The 16,065-nt window shown below is 43.2% G+C and overlaps 1 protein-coding gene across 4 annotated transcripts in view; it reads right to left on the bottom strand.

The window, feature by feature from the left end:
* Positions 1-10,339: 10,339 nt before the first annotated feature.
* C1qtnf7 (C1q and TNF related 7) overlaps positions 10,340-16,065 on the bottom strand; it is a 98,925-nt gene continuing 93,199 nt past the window's right edge. For all 4 annotated transcript variants that reach the window (XM_050150215.1, XM_050150216.1, XM_050150214.1 and 1 more), the window contains one exon: positions 10,340-11,432. In XM_050150215.1, coding sequence (XP_050006172.1) covers positions 10,801-11,432 — 632 coding nt within the window. In that variant the 3' untranslated portion in view covers positions 10,340-10,800. The remainder of the gene's footprint in view (positions 11,433-16,065) is intronic.

Raw genomic sequence — 16,065 nt, 5'->3', positions numbered from 1 at the left:
TTTCTTTCTTTCTTTTTTTTTTTTTTAAAATCTATTTTAGGTTGGAAAGAAACATTCCCAAAGAAACAGAGATATCTTTTTGAATATATTATGTGTGTGTGTGTGTGTGTGTCCTGTACACCTAATTGCCAGACTAGAACATCAGATCCTATTACAGATGGTTGTGAGCTACCATGTGGTTGCTGAGGATTGAACTCAGGACCTCTGGAAGAGCATCCATGCTCTTAACCACTGAGCCATCTCTCCAGGCTGAAATGGGGCTATCTTTGACATGGTGGAGCCTTAGATTTGACTTCCTTCTACCCTTTTGCTGGCCAGGTGCTCTTGTAGAGTGCTCACTGTGGTTGACTCCAGTCTCCATGTGAAATCCAAACAGAAGGTACAGTCCCTGCCACTGGGGGACTTAGGCTGTCTTTACATCTGATGCATTTACATCTGAGTGACGGATTGAAAATGACTCCCGTAGAGCCAATTTCTAACTTCTTTAGCTCATCACCGAGTGTCAAAGGGTAACTGGTATTCAGAAGACCTCTTTTCTCATTAGATGCAATGCCAAACCCATCATTCCTCCCACCCTGTGATGCTACCACTTTAAAAAAGCCAAGGATCTAGGGGGCTTGAAGATGGCTCAGTTGTTGAGAGTGCCTGATATTCCTCCAGAGGACCAGAATTTGGTCCCAACATCATAATGGGATACTTACACCTCCAGATCCAAGGGAGTAACTCCAGCAACAACCTCTGTGGGCAACTTCACACACATGGAATTCACACACACACACAGCACACAAATACACACAGTATGAAAACACATACATACACACAGCACACACACAGAGCACACAGCACACAAATACACACAGTACACAAACACATAATGCACACACACAACATTAACTCTCCCAAACAGTGCAGGCTGCAGTATTTAAGAAATCCTAGCTGAGATGTTCTGTGTAGCTCTGGGGCTCTACGTATACATACATACATACATATATACATAATACAACATACACACACATATATGAAGTTGGTGTGAAAGATTAAGTGATTTTTTATTTAGAAGAAACTTTTAGCAGTTGCCTCCAAGTCTAGGTCCCATTTGCCCTCATCTAGCATCAGAGAGGACAAAGGTCTCCTTCCCCTCAGGTCAAGCTCGTAGCCCACAGGACACACCACCCTGCAGGTGACTCTTTACACATAGCTCATTCTGAACAATGACCTGAAACCAAGTGATGCTGGACTCTTGCCTCCTTGCCAATGGCAATGGCAGAGAGGACTCCGACTCTCTCCACTGGAAGGGGCCATTGAAAGGCAGAGTCACTGGCAGCTTAGAGTCAGAACCTGAAGTGAAATTTCTTTATTATTATTATTGGTGTGTATGTGTGCTGCGTTTGTGTTGTGTTGTGTGTGTGCTGTGCTGTGTATTTTCTGTGTTTGTGTGTGTGTGCTGTGCTGTGTTTGTGTGTGTGTGCTGTGCTGCGTATTTTCTGTGTTTGTGTGTGTGTGCTGTGCTGTGTATTTTCTGTGTGTGTGTGTGTGCTGTGCTGTGTTTGTGTGTGTGCATTGTGTTGTGTGTGTGCTGTGTTTGCGTGTATGTATTGTGTTGTGTTTGTGCGTGTGTGCTGTGTTTATGTGTATGTATGTTATACTGTGTGTGTGCTGTGTTGTGTTTGTGTGTGTGTGTGCTGTGTTGTGTGTGTTAGCCCAGTCCCCACTGGCTGCTCTTTGGGGTAAACATCAGTCACCACTGGCTCTCCTAACACAAGTGGTATTTCCTGAACCTCCTAAATAAACTACTTACACACTGATCCTTGCCTCAGGCTCTGGGTTTAGGAGAAATTAGTGAAAATGGTCCCTTTAACATACATCAACACATTTGGTCCTTGGAAGGAGTAACTGTGAAATTTTGAGCCTACCACTGTGATGTCTGCCCAGTGAGTTCACATACGAAAAGACAGTCACGTCCTGTTTACCCTTAGTTAAAGAATGTGAGGACCTTGTCCAAAAGTCACACGATGATGGCTGAAATTTTATCTATGTTTCTATGCAGTTCCTCCTGTGTCCTTTTAATCCTGCTAACTTTGGCAGCTTGAAAATTCTCTTGGGGCTGGGGACACAGCTCAGTGGGTAAACGACTTGCGGCGCATTCACAAGAACAAGAATTGAATTCCTAGGACCCGTGTAAATGCGAGGTGTGACAATGCGTGACTGTGTCCCCAGAGCTTGGGAAGGGAGCACCGGGGACAAGTGGGTCCCAGAGATTCGCTGGCCAGCCAGCCTAGCCGAATAGACTCAGTGGGAAACTCTATCTCCAAAGGTAAGGTGGTGAGAAATAGAGGAAGAAACCCCGTGTCAACCCACAGACTCCACCCCCACGCCGGCATGGACAGGTTTACCTGCACCATGGAAACAACACTCATCACACATAGTTTTTTATGTAAAATTATGCCTTCTTATTAGATATAATATGCACTGAGCTCCCGCAGGGTACCCATATTTCCATTCTATCTTTGCAGGTGAGATCTAGGAGAATACCGTGATTAGATTAGGCAAAGAATAATACTGGACACCCAGGAAAATAATCGTAGGTAACGTAAGCTAAATGATTACCGTTGTGGAATCTGAAATTCACAATGAGTTCCCTGAGTTTTTGCTGGAACTCCCAAGGGGAGCTGGGTGGGCAGTGACTTCCTGTACCAGAATCTTGATGTACAAATGCATATTCTGTGGGTTCTGAGCATCTCTCACTCCAGCCATCTTATTATTTGGCAGTAGTCTGACCCCCAAAAGTGCTCTGTAGCTACACCTCTTGTTCTGAACACAGTAAAACCTGGATGTTTTCTAGAAAGCCTTTGCAATTCCCTATGATCGTCCCAGCGTGATTTCCTCCTCAACAGCTGAGGTGCTGGGGGGCTGGGTGGGGCTAGGTCAGACAGCCTTTACTTGTCCAGTTCAGTCCACAGAGCACCCACAAAGAGTCTTGAGAAAGACTTTGGTAACGTTCATTCAGCTACAACTTCCCTCCCTCTGTAGAGTTTATGGTTTTTCTGCCCCTACAGCTCTCAGATCTTTTCCTGGGATTTTGATGAGACTGAGCAGGCTTTTACTTTAAGAAATTCTACCATTCCCACGATGGCAGTGGAGCGCAGCCACAGACTCTCTTCCTGCCGTGGCTCGTAAACCCTTTGCCATCTGACAAACGCATTGGTTCTGAGTTCTGAGTGACTTCATGCTATGGCTAACCCGCTGGGTTTATGGTTCCGGACTAATAAAAAGAAAAAAAAATAAAATGATGCCAACTCAAGGCTAATTTTCTTTTCCGTTCAAGTTAGAGTGGGATAATTTTAAAAAGACACTTACAGACGCAAATTTTGTTGCCTTCTTCTTTCTTTGAAGAATCCCCCGGGGGTAGAAATCCAGATATGTCACCAGGAAGTTTGAAGGTGATGTCATTTCACACTTTAAGGCACGGTTTAAGGAGTTTGTGTTCTTCTCTTCCTCAGAGCATTTCCTCTGCAGTTCTTTGGAAGTAAAAGAGCTTGCAATTACCTTTCTCTCCAGCAATTTATGCAAAAGTATTATATAAGAGAAATGAAGCGGTTTTATTATAATACATTGAAAATAAAGGTCAGAAGGCAAAAATAGAGCTTTTGGATTACTTACATTCATACAGGCTTTCTCTATGTGCGTAAGCTTATTTTAGCACGGGATAATTACAGAATATTTCACCCAGTAGCCATTGTTCTGTTAACGTTTCACAATCACCCGTGGTGCGGATGCTTTTCCATCCTCCTTTTTAATGCCTGTCCTCCACTGGGGGACTCATAGTCCATTTAATACGTGTTCTATTATCAGACACGCAGGCTGTTTCTCACATTGCAATTAAACCTTTGCAAATATTAATGACGTTTTGGGGGGTACTTTCTTAGAAACAGGAGGCTTTGCAGTTTGTGTATTTTAGACAAAAATAATCTGTCCGTAGTGAGAGGGAATTGGGGTGAAGGTAGAGTTTTCTTATTGCTGCTTAGACAGTTTCAGGGTGGGTACTCTTCTACTGGAGAACTGATGCCCAACCGTGTGAATATGCCTATAAAAGTGCCACTTAGGAGCGGGCTACAGGCTAACAGGAAGACCGTGGGTACCGAGCAGTCTTCATCATCACCATCACCATGCCAGCATCGTGGAGAATCGATTCTTAACTGGGGGAGGTTTCGTACCACTCAGGGACATTTGGCAATGTGTGGAGACACTGCTGATTGTTATGACTAAGGAGATGCTCTGCCATCTCTATGGGTAGAGACTGGAGGCTGTTGCTAGGTGTCCTATGATGTGCAGAATATGCCCTCACAACAGCAATGATCTATTGCAGAGCCATCAGTGCCAAGGTTGAGAAACTCCAACACAGGGAAAAGAAAAGTATGAACGTGTCGGCAGCATGGCAGTGAAATTTTCCTAAGGTTTTTCTTCCCAAATGATACTTCACTTATAGAATACATCTGATGAGTCTTGGATCTGATCGTCAACTGCCATTGGGGTGCACTCTGTGGAGAGAGCATTCCTATTTGCTCCTTCTGTCATGATTAACTCTGAGAAGAGCATTCAAGTGTATGCTTGCTCTAGATGGGGCTGTCTTGTGAGACAATTTGAACTACGTGTGTTTTTACAGCTATAAAGATAAAACATCACCACACGGGTTTTCTAGAGGCTCCTTGGCAGAGCTAGATGACAACTCCAAGGGTCTACACAGGGATTAGGGCCCAGTCTTTGTTCTTTGCATAGAAAAAAAAAAAAGAGGTGGTAGGTTGATTCCTCTAGAGTTTTCAGAGCAGTGTGGTCTGGCCACACTGAGGGTTTTAGTCATGAAGGAGCCAGTCCCAAAGGTGACAGATCTGTCTTCCAGCAGAGGATATTCAAGCTTACTATGGTCAAAAAACAGGAGTGAGGATGAGCGGTTCTCCCAAGAATCATGACATACCTGTGAAACTGCAGTAAAGCAGAGCCCCAGGGAGGTGGAAGTGGCAAGCATGCGGGCTGGTGACAGCACCAGAGCATGCAGGCCAATGGTCAGGAGTTAGAACCTCGGTCACTAAGGTGTGGCAGAGGGCGCATTGTTGAGTCTCGGCTTTCCTGTCTCTGATGGATGAGGAAGGTCATATATGTGTGTGCTGAAAAGCTACAATTCTCCCTCTACTTTAGTGGATCTCAGTCTTCTTAGCGCTGCTACCCCTTCATACAGTTCCTCAAGTTGGGGTGGCCTCAAACCATTTGGTGTGGGAGGTCCTTCTGTCTATGTGTTGCTTTTATTGGTAAATGAATAAAGAAACTGCCTTGGCCTGTTGATAGGGCAGAACTTAGGTGGGCGGAGAAGATGAAACTGAATGCTGGTAGGAAGAAGGCAAAGTCAGAGAGATGCCATCAGAGACAGACACAGAACCTTGCCAGTAAACCACAACCACGTGGCAATACACAGATTAGTAGAAATGGGTAAAACTAAGATGTAAGAGTTAGCCAATAAGAACCTAGAGCTAATGGACCAAACAGTGATTTAATGAATACAGTTTCTGTGTGATTATTTCAGGGCTAAACAACCAGGACAAACAAATGGCCCCTTCCCCCTGCAACTATTCAAATATTTTTGTTGCTACCTCATAACTGTAATTTTGATACTGTTATGAATATAAAATATTCATAACATAAATATTTGATATGCAGGATATCTGACATGCTGCCCCTGTGAAAAGGTCACTTGACCTACATGTTGAGAACCTCTGCTCTACTGCTTGTTGCTGCTGTGACTTTAAAACTGGCCTTCCAGAGGGGATACTGGCAAAGTTTTCTGTCTCTATAAGAGCTATAACTCAACATGCTCATACAAATTCCTGGTAAGTAGAGCTGAATTGCTCCCAGTTTCTATGTGGTTGTTCTATACATCCTGTGGCATGGTCCCTCTTCCAAATATTCAATGTTTTACATGCTCAGCTCAGTGATATTTTTGTATATCAGTCCCCTCCAGGCTTCTGAGGTACCTGGTATTGCTTAGGCTGAAGCCTCAAGGTCGTTACCTGATTCTTTTCACTCTGCTTGCACCTCTGAATGCAATTCTCTCATTCAAGACTCCACAGAGAAATACTTCAGACTGAGCCCTGCAGCTTCCTGCTTGGTATCCAAGTAACATGTTCAGAAGTCAGAGATGTTGTTATGTGGCCTCAAGAGACGTTGACCTCATGCATTCTCAGGCACCAGCTGCTTAATGTGTCCTTGTCGTTTTCCCTCTTTTAATGATGGATGCGGGTGTGGTACGCAGTTTTCTCTAGGAGTTAGAACATATGTCACTAACATCCCCCCCATCAAATGAAGTATATATTACAAACACCCAGCATGACACCATCTACAAAGGGTACGTCCAGTAAGTGGTTACAGTTGGTATCTGTAGGCAGTTGTTTCCTTTATCTGGCCAGCCAGCATGGTAGTTCCTGACCTAGGCTGGTTCTTCAGTGTTGGTGTTATGTTCTCCAAGGAACAAACTGGATTTATTGGTCCTTCTGATTCTATAAAGAGATTTTTAAAAATACTCTCTGGATTCCTTGGGAATCACCTCCCAGTCCCTCCATATCCTCCCCTCATCCCTTCATCATCTTCCCCCAAAAAACTCCCCAAATCAATTAAGAATAAACAAAACAAACAACAAACAAACGAAACCCTACCTTGCTCCTCTATTTTTTCAACACCTCTTAATTCATCTTAGTGACATTGGGTACTACAGTGTGACACATGGCATACCCTTTGTCCAATCAGCCCCACCCAAAAAATGTTCATTGCTATGAGTTATTGGTTTGGTTCAAGGCCTCAGGCACACCATCATCACTGGACCCTCACCAAAACTCCTCTCGGATAGCCTGCTGCTGCCCTGAGTCATGGGGAACCTGCGACTCTCATTCTATAGGACCCGTTCCTTCAGGTGCTTCTGCAGGCCACAGATGGATTAGATGTTAGGGTGAGCTACCCCAAGGCCTAGGATGTGAGTCTGGGTGGTAGCTGAACTGGTCAGTCTAGGCCACTGGGACCACCCACCTCAGGCGAGGGGCAGAACCAGCTATCTTAGGCCCTTGCCAGCTTTCCCATACCTGTGGTGAGCGCTGGGGCCACCTCTTCTTGAGTGCTGGGGAGCAGCTCTCCCTTGGGGGCAGGGCCAGCTCTCCTCCTGCAGTCCAGTGACTGCTCCTACCCCAGTCAGGGGCCGTGTTGGTGTCCATGCCTGTGGTGCCATCAAAGGCCACACCATTACCTGGACTTACTCTGCACATATGATTTACTCCACACATTTCTGATCCTCTCCGTCCCCTCATTTCTCCATTTGTACAATGAGGGCCCAGTTGCTGTCAGGACTGTCTTAATCCAACAGGGCTTCTATAGCAAAGACCCCAAACTAAGTACCTATTAACAACCAGATTTATTTCTTACAATCTGAAGCCAGCGATGTCCAAGGTCAGTTGCTGACAGATCCAATGTCTGCTGAAGGCTCATTACATTCTAGAATGAGGAAGTATATAAAGTAGCAATGTGTCTTGATACATTCTCATTACAAGGTATCCTTACCAAGAATGATAGGAATGAGCCGGGGATTGTTTTTAGAAACAAGCCAGTCTTCTCCTTCTTTACAAAAATATCCACAGATGTAGAAAAATGATGCCCAAGAATTTTTTTAAGGACTAAAAGACAAAAGTATTTCCTGAAAGTTTTTTTTTATTTTATCATTTTAATATGAAACCTGCTTTTCATTTCCCCCAGTGGATGTCAACCCTCATCATCACCCTGCTGATAATTTAAAAATAAATTCATCTTGGGCAGAAGACCAATGAAGGAAAACTTTACTTTAAAAATCTACTTGAAATAGATTTTGTAATGAAGAACCGTTTAAAAGACAAGGTTGAAAAAAAGTGCTTTGCTAGGGTGAGACTGTGCTCAGAGGGTAGAATGCTTGCCAGGCATACACGAAGGCCTGGGTTTGAGCCCCTGTGCCACCTGCGCTGGGCAGGGTGCTGCATGCTGTAATTGCAACACTTGGAAAGTAGTGGCTCAGGTGTTCAACTTTATCTTCAGCTGTTTAACAAGACCTTGTTCAGAACGGCATCAGTAGACCGCAGTCAGAGTAAAGTTTTTAACTATATAACAACCTTGTGGGTCAAGACAGTCTGCGTAGTTTCTCCATTTCAATTTCTCTAGCAAGTTCATCTGCTATCAAGTAGGCTATGTTTTACTGCCTACTTCTTTATAAATACTGTGTGCTAACGGATTGTGCCACTTGATGCATCCTTCCTGCCTATTTCTGTTGGCTGGTTTGTACACTATATTTCCTAGGTTTCTAGCAGTGGCTGTAATCTACAGACCAGTGACTATCTCAAACTAACCTTTTCCTCTTTTTTTTTTTTTTTTGGTCTATTCTTGATGCTTTTAGCCCCTGAGAGGAAGAGGTAGACAGATTTCAGCAGGCAGAATACAATGGACTCAAGGAAGGAGTTGAAAATTGACTTCATATACACAGGTCATGTGATCATCTCATCACCTGACTTTGATGAAGCTAGTGCCCCACTTTGATACCTCTTCCATAAATACAGTTACCCCTCCTGGGACTGATCCGCTGATTTCTCTTCCTGACCTCAGTTCTCATTTTCATCCATCCACATTGCTACAAGTCTGTGTGCTTATTCCCCACGTGGGCCACTCCAAATCCTTTTGTCACTTAAGATCTGCTGGGTAGAAATTTCTTCCACCCTCTTCTATCACCTCAGAACTTGGAAATAAACATGGAACACTTCACGTATTTCAGCATGCCCGTGTCCAGAGCACAGGGACTTGTGCATGGGTGTGTGGATGTGCATGCAATGCCTTCTCTTCTTAGGAATCTGATGCTTGAGACGAGACTGCGTTCACCTTGGGGTTCTCTCATTGTCACAGACTCCAGTATGGTGCTTCATGTATAGCGGGCATTAAAATACCTAATGAGCAGGGAGAAGGATGCATGGAAAATATAGGGAGGGAAAGCAAAGATTATATCATTACTGTAGACCTAAGGAGTGGTACACAAGACAGAACCAGGGCTGAGATTGAGCCCGGAATCTCAGTGGACAGCAAGTGCCAACAAGGAAATGAGAGGCTTGGAAGACCACTAGTTTGTTCTGACACTCAGCCTCCCTCCTCTCTGTTCATTCTCCACTCTGGCTCATTCATAAGTCTGGGGATGTGTGTGTTTGCTGCATTCTAAACCTGGGTAGTCTGAAGAAACCCATTTTGTACTTAGGTTAAAGCATTGGGTTAATGCCTATTTCTCTCTGATCATGACTCCTCTTTCGCTTCTCAGGCTTCCCCTATCTCTCACCCATTCTCAACTGAAATGACAATGGCATGTTAGGTAGGACAAGGAGGGTGCAGAGGCTGATCCTTTCTTTCCTCTGCATTAGTTGTACCCATAGAAACATACCATATTTCTATTTAGAGTCTTCCTGTGTGGGACGTCTTTAGCTCCCAACCTCAGAAGTCATTGGGTCCTGTGCATCCGTAGCATTGAATCGGTCCATTTGCTATGGTGCTCACAACATACAACAGTGGCAGAGTGCTCACCACAGGCTAGCCTGCCTGAAAGAAGGCAGTAACTGTCCCTGCTCCCTCGGGTCTGATCCGCACTCAGTGTCTGTTCTGAACTTAGTGTCCCCTCCACACAGTCTCAATAAAGAGCTGCCGAGGGCTGCCTTGATAGCCCGGCAGTGAAGTGCATGCTTTGTAAGCCTGACAGCCTGAGTGTGAGCCCTCAAAACCCACGTCAAAACAAACCAGGCATGGTGGCATGTGCTTGTGATCCTAGAGCTGGAGAGACGAGAACAGAGAGTCTTTGGGGCTCACTAACCAGCCAGGCTACCCAGATTAAGTGAGCTCCAGGTTCAGTGAACTCTCTGGCTCAAAGAAAAAGTGGGCTGGGCGGTGGCACGCCTTTAATCCTGTCTCAAAAAATCAAAAAAAAAAAAAAAAAAAGAAAAAAGAAAAAGTGGAAGGTGACTGAAGAATGACAGCTGATGTTGTCTTATGGCCTATACACACATGCACACATGTGCACGTGCGCACACACACACATGCACGCACACGAACGCATGCACACACATACACACATATACACACACTCACATGCACATGTGCACACACACACATGCACGCACACACACATGCACGCACACGAATGCATGCACACACACATACACACATATACACACACTCACATGCACGTGCACACACACACATGCATGCACACACAGAGTTGGTGAGTGTACATACAAAATCATAAAGGAATAAAGAGATTTATCACTCCATTTTAATTTGTTAGAAAATTCTTAGCATCTCCTACTTTTCTTTGACTCTTAAGAGTTGTCAAAGAATTTGTCTATAATGTTATGGTTATCCTGAATAACGAACAAAATTTTGTGAGTTTATGAATGTTTAATGAGGCAGTGTCACTACCAGCTGGTTGGATCGCCAAGGGCATTCAAATTTGTTAATATTATCTTTAATTTGCTTAAATATTTGTCATCATTACTTTCAAGGGGTTCATGTCTGGGGTTATTTTATATCGTTCATTTTGTTGTGATTTCAGCTGGTTGGTGGTTTGTCTTAGTTTGATAAATTCTGCCGGAGCTGTCTGTACAAGGAGTTTTTGAATCCTTTTGTCACTTGCTCCACCTTCCAGCACCCCCAGATTAACTCAAAATGTAAGCCACTGTGGTATTTATGTTACAACAGTCAGGTCTGCAGTCCGGGTCACAGTTCATCATCTTCTGATAAAGAATCTAGGTAATCTGTGTCAACGTAGAGGAGAAATCCAGAGAATAAGCTGTCTGCCCAGCCTGGGTCTGAGAAGAGGCCATTCTGGTCATTGAAGAAGATCTCCAGCCAGACCTCATCTTCTGGCTGCAGGTAGATGACTGTGGACCCTGAAGCCACGTCATGGTTCCCTGTGTTGGCATCAAAGGTCCTTATTCGGTACTGCCCATTGTGTACCAGCCCAATTGCTAGATGCTTATTGGCCAACGTGATATCGTAAGAAAAGTAATAGATCCCTGGGAAAGCACAGATGAACTTCCCCGTGGCAGGGTTGTAGTGTTCCCCCTCATTGAAGAGGACCTTGTTAAATATGATGGGGAGCCTTTCTTCTGGGTAGCTGGTTGTGATGCCAACTGAAAAGGCAGATTTAAGCACAATGCTTCCACATCTGCACACTCCAGGCAGCCCTGGGTCCCCTTGATCTCCTCTGTCTCCCTTTGGCCCAGGAGGCCCTGCTGGGCCGACTTCTCCTTTCTCACCCTCTGGTCCCATGGGTCCTTTCTTCCCAGTCTCTCCTTGGTCTCCTTTTTCACCAGCAAGGCCCAGGGGTCCAGTTTTACCTTTTAGACCTTTAAAAACAGTTAATAGATAAATCAATAGTTCTTCTAGAGAATCACAAACAACATGCCTACACACCCTAATCATATCTTTTCAGCCAACTATCAATAGCTTCCTGCTAATTAAAAAGTCTTTGGAAATCACTGATATACTAAAAATGAAAATAGAAAAACTTCACATAGATTTTTCTCCAGTATTTGAGATGTCAACTAGACCCTGATTAATTAAACTAATAAGCTATTATTTTGAAGACAAATCATCTGGTGCTTATTAGTCATATCCAGGCACTTGTCACTATGAAAAGACTTCAGGAAGCTTGCTGCTATTTTTCCCTGAGTGAGTACCGAGAGGAGACAGAACCGGAGCAGAAGACGCTTTGGAGACATCTTAGTCTCTGTCTTATTCTATCCCTGTAAGTGTTAATAATAAAATAATTAATCAAAATCAAATTCGCTATTCATCATCTATTTAAATGTTTCATTTTCATGCATTATCTTATTTAAGTCTTACAACAACTTTAAAAACCAAGAATTATTAGCTTCATTGCAGATGAAGAAACTGAATCAGGAGAACAGAGCTACTGAGTGATGGAGCTGTGATCTGCACAGCTGCCCGTCCAGCTCTGGAGCCTGAGCACCCATCCTCTAGGGAAATGTGTTGGGTTGATCCTGTAAACCTTAAGTGAACCTGGAACGTTGGGGCACCATGTGCTACTATGACTAAAAAATCTTGACTGCTTCCACCACTCTACAGTCCTGCTTTTTCAGGAGGAGACTGAGTCCCGAGGAGGCCAAGGGACTTGACGATGTATCAGGATTAGGAGGACCCGAAGCTTTCCCAGCCTCATGGTGTCTTTCTCCCCTCGGTCTAAATGCCTCTTACCTTGCCGCTGGCTCTGACACTTAATGTCTCACTTTCAACTTGTCTCCTAACCTTTCCGGGTCCCCTTACATATAGAAAAAACAATGGATGTGAAAGAATTCCAACCAAGTCTAAGCCACTGTATAGGATTATTTTCTGCATGTCCAAAGCTTTACATCTGCAGGCTAACTAGAGGCTAACTACAGGGAAAAAATGATCTTGATTAAAAGCCATCAGCAAAAGTGACTTTTTTCTTTTATAAAACAGTAATAATTAGTATAATAAAAGGTTTTAATTCTGCAATCAAACCCATGTCATAAATAGTACTGAGACAATAGTATTTCTACCCAAAGTATCCAAACTGTTGGTCTCCAGTTGTATATTTTTTTTGTCATTCAGGAAACTGTACTGTTAAAACATGCTTTCGCTTGTAACCATGACTTTTTCTCGGGGACTCTTATTCAGCTATGCCATTTATCTTGCTGGTACGTTGATATCAGCTATTGGAGTGCTGTACATACTTCGGGTTAAATGTGATAACTCGATTCTTTTTCCCTGTTAATTGACAAAATGAACAAAGACCTATCTTGGTAATGTAAAGTTTAGGAGAATTAAAGCTTTACCCTGAAAATGTCAAGCACAGTGCTTTAATCCTCATGAAAAGGCTGTTTAACAATTCATGGTGCAGGGAGGTTATTGTCAACAAATGTCCCCGCTGTTGGTGAAACAAGATCAGCATCTTTATCCACTACAGTTGTGTCCCCTTAATGCAGATGGTTCTGTTGAGTTAAAACTCTACTGGACGAAGCAGAACACACCTGACAGGAGATTCTGAGCTCCTATACTACTTGGTTCTCTGGGGGGTAGAAATGGAACATAAACTTTCATTTGTTGTTCTTGAGTCAAAGACTACAAAGTCTGAAATTTACATTTGGGCTTCAACAGTAGCTTAACCTATTCTTCATCATTGATCCTCAATACAATAATAAAATCATTTGTGTGTCAGTAAAAATTTTAATCATAGGATTTTGTTACCAACACAAATCATGCTGCTTATAAGATTTCAGGTTAGTTCCTCCCTTTCTGGCTTCAAGGGCTCCATTTGTAATACAGAGACATTAGATATAAGTCTACTCCAACTCAGTGGGCAGCACAGTCAACAGTGACTCAGCATGTCTGAGATAGAACCCGCTTCAGCTGTGGACTGGGTAGTGAATCTGATGAAGGTGTAAGGTCCTCCTGGCTTGAGCCTGTTGTGGGATTCTCTTCTGTATGCGGTGAACGCCAGTGGTTAAGAAAGAAACTATCTTGGCCTTTGATAGGGCAAAAGAGTAGAGCTAGGCAGGGAAAACTAAACTGAATGCTGGGAAGAAGGCAGAGTTAGGAGAAGCCATGGAACTGCCACCAGAGACAGATATGTTGAAACTTTGCCAGTAAGCCACTGCCACGTGGTGATGCACAGATGAATAGAAATGGGTTAAATTAATATATAAGAGCTAGCCAATAATAAGCTAGAACTAACAGGCCAATCGGTGATTTAATTAATATAGTTTCTGTGTGATTATTTCAGGAGTCTGGGTGGCTGGAAACTGAACAACCAGCCTTCCTACTACAAGAACCCACTTCAGCTGTGGACTGGGCAGTGAATCTGAAGAAGGAGTGAGATCCTCCTGGCTTAGGCTTCCTATTTGCATTCACTGAAATGTAAATTATAAATATGAGGAATTCTTTACAACCTCCGTGCTTAAATTTTCTATTGTAATACATATTTAATACCCCAAATTGTCAGCTATACTAGTCATGGAGTATATATAATAATAAAAATAATATATAGGACCTCTTTTTTTATATGGAGAATTTTCCCATCTAGTAGGAGATTATACTCCCAGGAGAATAAATCATTATGCATTCAGGATTAAACTTTGTGGACGCATTGAAGCTTGACCATATAGTTTCTTTTCAGTTCTCCCGCAAAGAGAAAAATCTACTTAGATTTTCTCTTTAGAATTATTTTATCCTTCCTTTCATCCAAGCATCTTCTGTCTAGTCATCCTTCTGTCCTTCCTTCCTTCCTTCCTTCCTTCCTTCCTTCCTTCCTTCCTTCCTTCCTTCCTTCCTTCCTTATGTGATAGTGGCTCAGTGTGATCGACTTATGCATACTAAAATCTTTATAATAAACTGGAATGAAAAGAGCTTCTTGAGGGCTTGACAGATGGCTCCACTGTTACAGATTAGACTCACAACCAAAAAATATAACAACACTTTGTGGGATAGTTCTAGAAATATCTGAATGAGCATGCATTTGGATTTAATTGAATGTGATTAATATATTATGATGATTGCTACAGAGCAGTGAGATATGTTTTAGCAGAGAATTTATAATTTGGTGTAATAATCTTTTCATTTCTAGTTTAGGGTAACAGAGTTGGAAGAAGAATACAATTGGTTTTGCTTGGACTTGGTGAGGTGAAGGCAATATGGTATCCAAGAAGGGTACAGGAATGAAAAGACCTGGTGCTGTCACTGGAGAGGAAGCAATGGGCAGCACTTCCCAGGCTTTAACCCATTCGCCAGCCACTTTCCAAATGTGGTTTCTGAGTAATGTCTGCATCCTTTCACAATGACAGGTCTATCTTTCCTCTCTGAGCCATGTTTAGACTTAGGTGTGTCTGTTGGATTTACATCATCTTCAGTTGGAAAAGTCTCTTTGTTTTTTGAATCCCAATAGTTTCATTTGTAGCATTATTTTATTGTATGTTATGGTTACTGCAGATTAGAATGTTGGATGTTAACATAAACAAGTTCCCAACACATGGTCAGTATCTGGAGATACTACAAAGCTGTACTTAGATGGTCTTTTCCCTTCAGTCCCTGACAAGTGCGGGTGTTCCCAGTGACTAGAACAGGTTCTCAAGCAGCTGTATCCCTGGGGTCAGCTTGCAATGTCTAGAGCAGTGGTTCTCTGTAGTGAGATTTTGTTTGTGATCTAACAAGTAAAGCTTGCCTGAAGATCAAAGGGCAGAACTAAGCCCCTAGAGGCCAGGGAGTGGTGACACACACCTTTAATACCAGGACTCGGGAGAGAGAGGCAGAGGAATCTCTGTTAGTTCAAGCCCATTCTGGGCTACATGCAATTGAATCTGTCTAGAAGAGAAACAACTCACACAAAGGTGATCCCAGCACTTGGGATCACACACCTTTAATCTCAGAACTAGGGAGGTGGAGACAGGAATGATATGACTGTGTGGAGAAAGGAATATAAGGCGGGAGGAGACAGGAGCTCGGTGCAGTCTGAGGTTTTGGTGGAGATGCAGTCTGAGGATGCAGTCTGAGGTAGCAGTCTGGAGATGCAGTCTAAGGATGCAGACAGAGGATGCAATCTGAGGAAAGGATTGCACATTTGGTCTGAACATTGGTAGAGGTAAGAACTCTCTAGCGGCTGGCTGCCCTGCTTCTCTGATCTTCAGCATTAACCCCTATATTAAGGTTTTATTAAGGACAATTAGAACTAGTGCTATGGTTCTTGACCTACCTAATGCTGCAACCCTTTTTAATACAGTTCCTCACATTGGGGTGACCCTCAGCCATAAAATTATTTTTGTTGCTATTCCATAATTAAAAATTTTGCCACTGTTATGAATCAAAATGCAAATATCTGATATGCATGATATCTGTATTAGACCCCCGTGAAAGGGTCGTTTGATTCCCAAAGCGGTTGCAATGCACAGGATGAGAACCAATGGTCTAGAGCCATTTGTGGTTGCTACAGCTGGGAAAGGTGTG

This window comes from Alexandromys fortis, unplaced genomic scaffold (assembly GCF_014885135.2).
Source record: "Alexandromys fortis isolate MF-2015 unplaced genomic scaffold, M_Fortis_MF-2015_v1.1 scaffold_0, whole genome shotgun sequence".
In the NCBI taxonomy this organism is placed as follows: domain Eukaryota; kingdom Metazoa; phylum Chordata; class Mammalia; order Rodentia; family Cricetidae; genus Alexandromys; species Alexandromys fortis.
Note: the sequence above shows the minus strand (reverse complement) of the source record. Positions and strands in the feature narration are given on the sequence as shown.